Genomic DNA, 10,839 nt, shown 5'->3' with positions numbered 1-10,839 from the left:
AAAACCACAAATCCAAATATAGCCATTGTTTTCTCTTATATAGTCAGTATATTTATTCAATTCATGCGTGTTCGTGAATAGATTTATATTATTTTAATTCTTCCTATTTTTAATTATTTTTTCTTTAGAGTTTACTTTATCTCGAGAAACGCAAAAATATGAATCCAAACATTGCCTTGCAGTTTTCTCGGCGGGTTACAGAACAGAGGTACGAAAATTTTAATTTTAATTTATATTGGTTTATTTATTAAATATTATTTTTATTGAGTGATGTACTATTTAATCAAAATATTTTACGAGTTTGGCTATTTAAAATAGTGTCAAATTAAATATCAAATCGGATATAGAAATGATGTCATTGGTTAATTAAACTATTAAATTTATTAGATTTAAATATTACTATAGTTAATTTATACAATTTCATCGAAATTATTAACTAGATACGCAATTCTATGTATTATTATTTAATTAAATTATTAATAGTGAGAAATTGATAGAAAATTCATAGAAATATTTGAAAAATTATATTTAAGAAACATTATGTTATTAAAGTGGAAAAATGAGGTTTTTAATGATAACCTAATTTAGAAATTTATTAAAAACGATAGTTATAAATATATAAGGGATTTGGTTAAATGAATTCCTATGAATTACTTGATAAATTATAAGTATTTTTGTGAAGCCTAAAGTGTCTAGTTATTAAGAAGAACTAGAGCGCATATTTATATTTCTGTATAAATAAAATATTAATGAATTATTAGAAATGGTGGGAATAATATTAATATTCTATTTAAAAATTATGATATTCTCTATATATTAATTATACGCGTTATAACTTATTATAGGATATGGGGGTAAAGTGAAAGGATCGAGCCATTACCTATTTAGTAGATAAAAGCATTATAAAGTCGAGGTAAGTAAATAATTAGTATTATCTATATATGTCCCCTTGTGGTATTATTGTTATATAAATATGTGGTCATACTGAAGCTGATTTATCTGAAAATATATGAGTGATGAATGATTTAATTTGATTTACAATATTGTGTACGTGAAATGAGAAAATACGTTGAAATATTATGTTTGTTGTATGATGTGTTGTGGGTGTTTGAAAATGAAAATGTATCGATATATGGTTTTATATTACTAGTTGCTTATAAGAATAGTGATATGTGGAAATGAGAGAGTAGTGGAAATTGAATGCAATTATGATGTGAATACCCCTTGATGTTGTTGAAAAGCCTGTAAGGTGAAATGAAATGAAAAGAGCTATGATACGATATGAGAAAGAAAAGTACTGAAAAGAGCTTTGATGCGATATGAAAAAGATGTGATATGAAAAGAGCTATGATACGAAATAAAAGAGCTATGATGCGAAATAAAAGAGCTATGATGCGAATTGAAAGAGTTATGATGTGAAATGAGATTGATGAGGGGCTGTCAAGGGGATTCACTTGAACTTATATAACGGTGAGATTGAGTTGATGGAAAAAACACGATATCACCTTCTGGTAAGCAAACTAGGAAGAAAAGGGAGTTTAATTGATTGTTTGATTGCAAATTAGCTATGAGGTGCAATAGAGTTGATTATGTTGGAATTAAATTGACTATATTCCTCGCATGATACCTACTTATCATGTTTGAACTATATTTGATATACATATATAGATAGGGCTGGTTATTTACTTACTGAGGTGCAGACTCATTCCTCTGCTGACGTTATTTTTTTAGGAGTAGATTTTGAGGTGTCTGCCTGTCGAAGGCTAGGTCCAAACGCTATATTTAGTCAGGTCGGGCCAGTATGCAGATTTTTCCTCATTGTTGGTTAGATTACAAATCACATTTTGTTTGTATAAAGAGAACGTAAAAGCGTGGGGATTACTTGTGATGGATCATCTCGTGGTGTTTGATATCTATTATCTATCTATCTATCTACCTATCTATATATATAATGTTGTGGGTTGATTATGCATATTATGACGTTGGGATTACATGTGCATATTAATTAGATGAATATGTGCATATTAATTAGATGATTATGTGCATATTTATATATATAAATACAGGGGTTACTTTAAGTATAACGTTTAGGGAAGATATAGCCATAGTAGTAATAGAGGGTGCTACAGGGTATAACATAACGGACCTTCAAAATGAATATTAAGAGCTGTATGCATTCATACATACATGTATATATAATACTTTGGTAATTGTAAAAATTTGTGAAGGTGCAGAATTAGGAGATCTAGTTTCTTCATAATCTTGGTAAATAGGTTGTGCAATGTTTTGATCTATTCTTATTCCTTGAAATTTTTGAGGTGGTAGGTTTAATGGTTTCTGAAGTTGAATGTCTAGAAGGAGTAGCGGGATGGGAATAGAAAATCCTATTTGTTTTTAATGAATTTTGTCTACAAAACTTGACTCCTACAGATCCATCAGGACATTGAGTATTTTGGTCAATTTTTTAATTTTCTATAGGTTGAATAGGTGGTATTGACCTAGGACGTAGGTCCCAAGTTTCTGGTAAGGTGACTTTTTCCATTCAATGTGTCTTAGGAACCATAAGATTAGATTTAGCCCTATTTATTTCTCAAAATATTGTTTGTCCTAGTGATTTGCTGAGAGATATGACTTGAATATATAAACCAGTATTCGTGATTTTGTAATAAGTCTATAAAATATTTAATAAATATGAGAACTTGGCTTCATTTCATAATTGTAATTTTTTTACATTCAAAGTAAGAATGTCAATACTATGAGGATCATCAAGAGAAATTGTAAATTTTGGAAAAGAATTGAATGAATTGGACCATTTCAAAGACTAGTTTCTACTAATCCAAGTAAAGAGTCATAGAAATCTAGGTGCTGCAAACTCGCAAAGCGAGGAACACCTTGTTATCCAATCCTTCTATTGTTAAAGGTTTAATAGCAATTTGAACAAGACCAATATGCAGAAATTTATATTCATTCTCAATGTGTTTAATAATAGAAGACTTTGAAAATAAATGTAAAGTTTGTTGATCAAAAACTAATGGTAAGACTTGTTCTTCCGTCTTTATAGTATATGCCGACTTGAAATCAATGACTGACTTTCTATAAATTTCTTTAGTACTGGTTTTAGGAGGTTTCCAGTCAAATAGATCTTTATCTTCCCACAGTGTTTCTCCTGTTATAATTATATTCGAATTCTCTTGGTCGTCCCCTAATGAGGAGAGAATTGTTCTTATGAATTTATCCATATTGTTAAACATTCATGCTTTGCTCTTTCGGATCAGACAACAATTTATCGCAGCACAAATACTGATTAAGTAAGCCGACTTACTACTTGTCCAAGTTCGATTCACAAATTATGGATTTCTTTATATGAATATACCTAGGAAGGCAAATTGCTTCATTTTAAAAAGTATAAGGAGATAAATTGTTATTATTTTTTTATAAAGAGATTATTTACTCATTTACAATATCACAATAAGGTAAAGTGCATTAAATCCTATATATATATATATATATATCTTTAACCTAACAATCAATATTTTAAGATTGCAGATTTTTTATAAAAAATTACTTGGCATAAAATATGAATTTTTGAAATTTTTGCAAGCAATATGATATTGTAATTTTTGTTTAACTATAAATTGAATCCCACAAGGACTACATTCACCCTATTTGTAATTTACAATAGATTAGATGGTACAAGAAGAGCCAAAATGGGCTTTCCTCGAAGTCAAGCGGTCAAGGTGTGATTTAACACAATCTCTGATTAATTTTCCTTCCACGCTGTCGTTTCACCAACATCCCCAAAAGCACATTCGTCATCATCACTCCCACAACTTCACGTTTTCGGTTAAACCCTAGAGAGGCGAAGATGACGGAAGTGGCAAGCGCGGTGGTCCATGAAGTTTTGGGGCAGCGCGTGGATGATTTGGACCAGCCAATTTTGGATTATATCATCAATGTCCTAGCCGACGAGGATTTCGATTTCGGTATCGACGGCGAAGGCGCCTTTGAAGCTCTTGGCGAGCTTCTAGTTGACTCCGAATGCGTGGCCGATCAGTCTGAATGCCGCTCGGTATACATTGATGGCATAAATCCTTCACATAGTCTATATTTTAAATTTGTTTTTGTATTATTTGAATGGCTTCTTGAAAGGTTTATGCGATATGTTCTATTTGCTTTTTGCTGATTTTTAATTTCTCGTTTTTCGATTATCGTGTTTCTGTGCTCTTTTATTTCATTTTAAGTAGTTTGCATTTAATTGCTGATAGGAAATTATAAGTTTTTGGTCTAATATAATTCTACTTCTTGAACAATGGATTATTTTTATCAGTTGATTTTTTATTTCATTGCTGCTTTTATTATTATTAACTTGACTGTGAACTCAAGTATTAGATTACCTCAATAAAGCTAACATCCATTGGTTGGTTGGCTTTCTCGGAAAGTATGTCCTGAGAAAAATAAGAGAGTCATTACAGTTTGTTGTTTCTTTTCTTTTGTGGTCCAGAGTTCCTGCAACCTTGTTGAACTAATGAAGTATTTGTCACTCGAGCATTTATATTCCAGAAGAAGTGCTTTTAATTACTTCTTATGTCGCTCTCTTTTTGGAAAATTTAGTGTTCTTGATGAAATTTACTACAGGTATGTACCAAACTATCGGAGAAATTTGGGAAACATGGATTGGTGAAAGCAAAACCCACAGTGAGAAGCCTCCTGGCACCCGTAAGAATGTATGATGGAATGGATGAAAAGGAAGCTCCAAAGAAGAAGCCAGAACCTGTAGATGGTCCTCTGCTGACTGAGCGTGATAAGATGAAACTTGAAAGGAGAAAGAGAAAAGAGGATCGCCAGAGAGAGGTAACAGAGAAAGAAGGCCATCATCCTAATAGTTTGAGATTGATAGGCGCTAAATGTCTAATTCTTTATGCTTGATAACCATTTTGGAGATACAGAGTAGAATCATTGAATGTGTTCGTATCCTTTCTTGTGCATGTATATGCAGATAATTTGTGTTATTAGTAGTTTATGCAAGGGAAAAAGACATGATATGAGGGGTCTGCTGGAGGTTTCGCTGATGATTGGCTGTGCATGCATTTGGTTCTTATCAAATATCTATATATCCACAGGTGCAATACCAAACACACCTAAAGGAAATGGAAGCAGTTAAAGCTGGGATGCCTGCTGCAGTTGTAAACCATGATAGCAGTGATGGGCCAGCTGTGAGAGATATCCACATGGAGAACTTCAATATTTCTGTTGGGGGTCGTGACCTTATTGTGGATGGTGTTGTGACACTATCTTATGGAAGACACTACGGTTGGTTTTTAAGATAGGAAAGTAATTTATTTTTTGTTATAACTCTTTTATTTCTCTTCAATTGTGTTGGGTGTTGCCAATTATCAAGAAGAATGCTCATTAGATATGCCATTTATTTGCTTTAAGTGGAGCAATAACCTGAGGTTTAAACCTACTGTATTGTTTATTACATGGACATTGCACTTAGCAACTATAAGTTCTTAGCAACTATTTATTTTAGAAGCAAGTTCTATTTGGATTAAACTCCAGTAAACGCTTATTGTGAAACAAGAATTGGAGAAGTTCCAATCAGAATGCAAGTTCTTCAAGGACAGGATGGATTACAGAATCCTTAATTTTATTTTTGGACTATTTAATGAATTTCAATATGCAAATATTCATTTAAGCTTTCGATGATGATGTTCTTTTTGTGCAGGCCTTGTTGGCAGGAATGGTACTGGCAAAACAACCTTCCTCAGGTACATGGCCCTGCATGCTATTGAAGGTATTCCAAAGAATTGCCAGGTATTACATGTAGAACAAGAAGTAGTGGGTGATGATACATCAGCTTTGCAATGTGTGCTAAATTCTGATGCGGAAAGAACTCAGCTTTTGGATGAAGAATCTCGGTTACTTGCTTTACAGGTTGCAGAACTAGCTATGATAATTGTCTTACATCGGCCTTTACTATTTTCCTTAAATTTCTCAATATTTAGAACTTTATGGAAGTTATTTTCCTTTAGAAAGAACTAGAAGAGGCGGACTCTGGAAAGAGCAATGTGGAGCTCAATGGAGGAGTTGACAAAAGTTCTATTGCACACAGGCTTGAACAGATATATAAGAGGCTTGAGTTTATTGATGCTTACTCTGCTGAGGCCCGCGCAGCTTCAATTCTGGCGGTTCGTTTTCCTAAACTTTTCATAAATTTGATGACATAATTATTGATAGGATTTAGTTACATGTTCGCAAGGCTGTCAGAGTTCTGAGTATCTTTGCTATTTATGTTGTGGGGTTTTATGTCTCTTATCTTGGTTTATGGATTCAATCATGAGATGATTTTGATATTTTTTATCATGCAGCCCTCAGCTTTATCAGACTTTGTGACGGTTCACTATGACTTTGAGAACTTTATGTCCATATTTTGTTCTTGTTTCTATTGTGGTCTGGATAGGGAATTTACTGATGTTCCAATGCCATTTCATGTCGCTTCAGCATTAATATATATCTCCAATAGGGCTGACTAGATGAACCTGTGATTTCCAGCCTTTGTCAGTATAACATCTTCTTGATGAACTTCCCAGTCATCTGTTTTCTTCTGCCTTCTTGTCAAAGGATAATATATTGTAGATTTTCCCATTGAATCTCTAGTGGTCTATTATCCAGATGATTCCTGATTTGGATTTTTTCTTGTTCAGTTACAACCACACCATGTTTCCTCATTTCTAGCACAACCTACTTAGGTGCTTATTGGTTATTCCTATGTAATTGATTTATTTGCTTGTGTTACTTTTTCAGGGGCTCAGTTTCACACCGGAGATGCAGAAAAAGCCAACTAAAGCTTTTTCTGGAGGATGGAGGATGAGAATAGCACTTGCTCGTGCCTTGTTTATTGAGCCTGATCTACTACTTCTTGATGAACCAACAGTATGTTTTGCATGTCCCCAATCTCATGTATACTTAATGTGAATTCACTTACATATCCACTTTTGTTGCAGAATCATCTTGATCTCCATGCTGTCCTGTGGCTGGAATCTTACCTAGTGAAATGGCCGAAGACGTTTATTGTTGTTTCACATGCTAGAGAGTTCTTGAACAGTGTATGACTTTTTGTTTCTTGGACTGGAAATAGCTAAAATCAGTTTGTATATACAACCTTGGTTCTTTCATCAATCTAATATACTTTTCCTAATTGCATCCTACAGGTTGTAACGGATATCATTCATCTTCAAGGACAAAAGTTGACTACATACAGAGGCAACTATGATACATTTGAAAGAACAAGAGAAGAACAAATCAAGAATAAGCAAAAAGCATTTGAGGCGAATGAACGTGCTAGAGCGCATATGCAGGTTCTCATTACATATATATATTTTCTTTTCTAAAACTTTACAAGTACCATATTATCTGTCTTTCTGTGTTAGGCTTCATCTACAAAAATGTGTATTATGTTTGGTGGGATCTTGAAACACGTCTTTCAAATTGGAAAATTTTGTTGCAGTCATTCATAGACAAGTTCCGGTACAATGCAAAGCGGGCATCTCTTGTTCAATCAAGAATCAAGGTATCTTAATCAAACATTCCTGTCCTGCTTTACGCTAAGTGATCTAAAGTTGTTTTCTGTTGCAAGAAATTCTATATACTCATCATTCCTTGCATGTACCATTCAGGCATTGGATCGATTAGGTCATGTGGATGAAGTTTTTAATGACCCAGAGTATGCATTCTTTGACTGAAGTTTCTTTCTTTTTCCCTATTTAATTTTAATTTTTGCGATTTTAGTTTATTTATTGGCTTCAGCATACTTGTCTCCTAGTATTTCCAGAGAAAGATCTTGATACCTATTTTTTCCTATCTCTGTTTTTCTGTTTGCAGCTACAAATTCGAATTCCCATCTCCGGATGATAGACCAGGCCCTCCAATCATAAGCTTCAGGTTAAACATCGGATTAGTTAAAATGCTTTGAGTGTTGATTAAGGCTCGTGGGTCATCTGTCAGTTGCTCCATTGTTTATCTAATTGATCAGGATCACCTACTTTGCTATTCTGCTTCATGAATTTTGATCATATATTAATTATTTTCCATTCTTGATCTTTTTGATTACTGCAGTGATGCGTCTTTTGGATACCCTGGGGGGCCATTGTTGTTTAAAAATTTGAATTTTGGAATCGACCTTGATAGCCGAATAGCTAGTAAGATTGTTTCTGATATTGCTAATTGCTTTGCTCTTTTGACTAATCTTATTTAGCTCTTGGAAAGCTTGTCTGTAAACTTTTTCTTGACTTTCAAGTTCAATAGATGATTCTCATGATAAGTAAATAGAAATGATAAGACTATTTAGTCCTGTAGTTCTTGTTTGTTACAGAGGAACTTGAAAGTATAAAAATTTCTTATGTTTCACAAAATTAATCATGAATTCCCAAATGCATATTGCAGTGGTTGGCCCAAATGGCATTGGAAAATCAACCATACTCAAACTTATTTCTGGGGAGCTGCAACCAAGTTCTGGGACAGTTTTCCGTTCAGCAAAGGTATCGTGCCTTGTTCCTTCTAAATCAATTTGTTGCTTGTTTTTTCATTGTTTCTATTTCACTTATCCTCATAGATTTGGTGCACAAAGTTACATCAAGATTCTACTGGTCCTTCAATGCACTCAGTGCTCTACTGTTTCCTCTGGAAAAGTTCAGGGTAGTTACCTGTTTGTTGGTCTCTCAATCTACTTTTATGCCTGTTACAAAGTATGTGACTGTTTAAAAGACAATTCGTTGTTGGTCTAGAAACAGACTCTGCTGAAAATGTTTAATTCTATGCTGCTATTTTTGTTGTTGTCTTTCATTGAGAAAGTAGCTTTTAGCTAACAAATCAGTAGCTGGAGATTATTCTGTAACCTCACAAATTTTAACTCCGCTTCCCTTGCGATCGTGTATTTTTTGTTGCTTTTCAGGTTCGCATTGCTGTATTTAGTCAGCATCATGTCGATGGTCTAGACCTCTCATCGAATCCGCTTCTGTATATGATGCGGTGCTTCCCGGTAAACCCCGCCCTAATACTGAAACCTAATGCAATCTCTCTTTATTGTATGAATAATGGAATGGTTAGTTCTTGTAGTGGAAAATTTACGGTGGTTAAGGTTAAGGCTCAGCATAATTTCCTCAAAAGCCATATTTACCTTGAAGATGATATGCCTTCATTCAATCATACTTGTTAAAATATATAAAATCTTTTGATCTTCAAGTATAGATGGAAGGTAGGCCACTACAGAAAGTAACATAATTGATTATATTTGATGTTCTTCTGCTTTGACAGAGAAAAGCATTTTGTCAACTCCTCAAACTCCTTCCTTAACTGATGAAGTAATAAAGACATTTATATATAATTTATGAGAAGTTCCAATGTAGTCTTCTATCCTTACAGTTTCAAAATTTATATTCATCTGTGGTGTGCAGGGAGTGCCAGAACAGAAGCTAAGAGGACATTTAGGTTCATTTGGCATAACTGGCAATCTTGCCCTACAACCAATGTACACATTGTCAGGTATCTTTTGTTAAATGCCATCGAGGTTGACAGCCAATTATGTCATTCTGATGAGTAGATTAAAATCTATTTGACATGCTTCATATGTTATGCCAGGTGGTCAGAAAAGCAGAGTTGCATTTGCAAAGATAACTTTCAAAAAGCCTCACATTTTACTCCTTGATGAGCCATCGAACCATCTTGTAAGTTGCATCTAGTATTTTACACCTTTGTTATGTTTGTTATACAAGTTCTGTACATACTACATGATTTATGATTTATTATGCTTGTGATTGGATCTTTCAGCATGCATGTATAATAGAAGGTTTTTATACCATCACATTGAATTTTTGTCTGACTGTTGATTGATTCTAATTGGCCGTGATTAGACTGGTTTTGCTTTCTGAATTCTCTATCTATTTTGGGTGTTGTGCTGAACCTTTTGGCTGTTCAGTTTCCCGGTGTTTCTTTAGCAAATGGTTAAGCTCATGGTTATTTTCTCTGGAACTGTTACTGACACTCAACTTACAAAATTTAGGACTTGGATGCCGTTGAAGCATTGATCCAAGGTCTCGTCCTATTCCAAGGAGGCGTGTTAATGGTAATACTACAGTTCTTGCTGAACTTTTAATCGAACGGCAATAGCTTGTGGTCTGAATCTTAGTTGTTTAACTGCGTGATTGTATGCAATGTGCAGGTGAGTCACGATGAGCATTTGATATCTGGAAGCGTGGAGCAACTATGGGCTGTCTCTGAAGGCAGGGTGACACCTTTCAGTGGAACATTCCAGGATTACAAGAAGTTACTGCAGTCTGCTTGACAAAATTTTGATGCATAAACTGAACTAGTTACAAAGTTTGCTTTTTTGGTTATGTGAGTTCAAATTTATTACTCGCCCCTTGTGGAATGAAGCTATACATACGAATTGGCATCCCTAGAAAATCCTCCATTTATAAGTATAAACCCGTGGTTAAGATTTTTAATGGAAGATGCTGATATGTGCAAAAATTTAAGTGTATTTTTTTGTTCTTTCTGATACGAAAAGGTCTATATTTTTATTATCAGAAAACTATTCTTAATGTTTTGAAACTTGTAAGAGAGTGAATGTAATGCGTATATAGTTGAAAGAGGGACAAGCATAATAAAATATTAGTTTTCACTATAATATTATTTTGGTACTCAATTGATGTTTTTCTTTTATGTGACCGTAATTTTACCCTTAGATATTGAAATGAATGTTTGCCTTTCACCCGGAGGATATTATGTTGTAGGAAGAGCTATAATCAATTAATAAGTATATTAAAGATAACATTACATAAA

The 10,839-nt window shown here is 33.8% G+C and overlaps 1 protein-coding gene across 1 annotated transcript; it reads left to right on the top strand.

Moving 5' to 3' along the window:
• LOC105164500 (ABC transporter F family member 3) lies at positions 3,723–10,537 on the top strand. The gene is made up of 18 exons (XM_011083151.2): positions 3,723–4,069; positions 4,636–4,851; positions 5,121–5,310; positions 5,726–5,934; positions 6,033–6,188; positions 6,805–6,933; positions 7,005–7,106; positions 7,212–7,358; positions 7,508–7,570; positions 7,677–7,723; positions 7,882–7,941; positions 8,116–8,198; positions 8,443–8,537; positions 8,951–9,037; positions 9,453–9,540; positions 9,637–9,722; positions 10,058–10,120; positions 10,217–10,537. The coding sequence occupies exons 1-18, from the start codon at positions 3,866–3,868 to the stop codon at positions 10,337–10,339; spliced, it is 2,148 nt and encodes a 715-aa protein (XP_011081453.1). The 5' UTR covers positions 3,723–3,865; the 3' UTR covers positions 10,340–10,537.

Source organism: Sesamum indicum, linkage group LG6 (genome assembly GCF_000512975.1).
Source record: "Sesamum indicum cultivar Zhongzhi No. 13 linkage group LG6, S_indicum_v1.0, whole genome shotgun sequence".
NCBI lineage: Eukaryota > Viridiplantae > Streptophyta > Magnoliopsida > Lamiales > Pedaliaceae > Sesamum > Sesamum indicum.
The sequence above is the reverse complement of the archived record's forward strand: the minus strand, read 5'-3'. Positions and strand labels throughout refer to the sequence as shown.

Excerpts from the sequence above, each read along its gene's own strand:
- LOC105164500 (XM_011083151.2), top strand. The coding sequence starts at position 3,866 with ATGACGGAAGTGGCAAGCGCGGTGGTCCATGAAGTTTTGGGGCAGCGC. Across the intron at positions 8,199-8,442 it reads CCTTGATAGCCGAATAGCTA|TGGTTGGCCCAAATGGCATT; the intron begins GTAAGATTGTTT and ends TGCATATTGCAG. Across the intron at positions 9,541-9,636 it reads ACCAATGTACACATTGTCAG|GTGGTCAGAAAAGCAGAGTT; the intron begins GTATCTTTTGTT and ends ATGTTATGCCAG.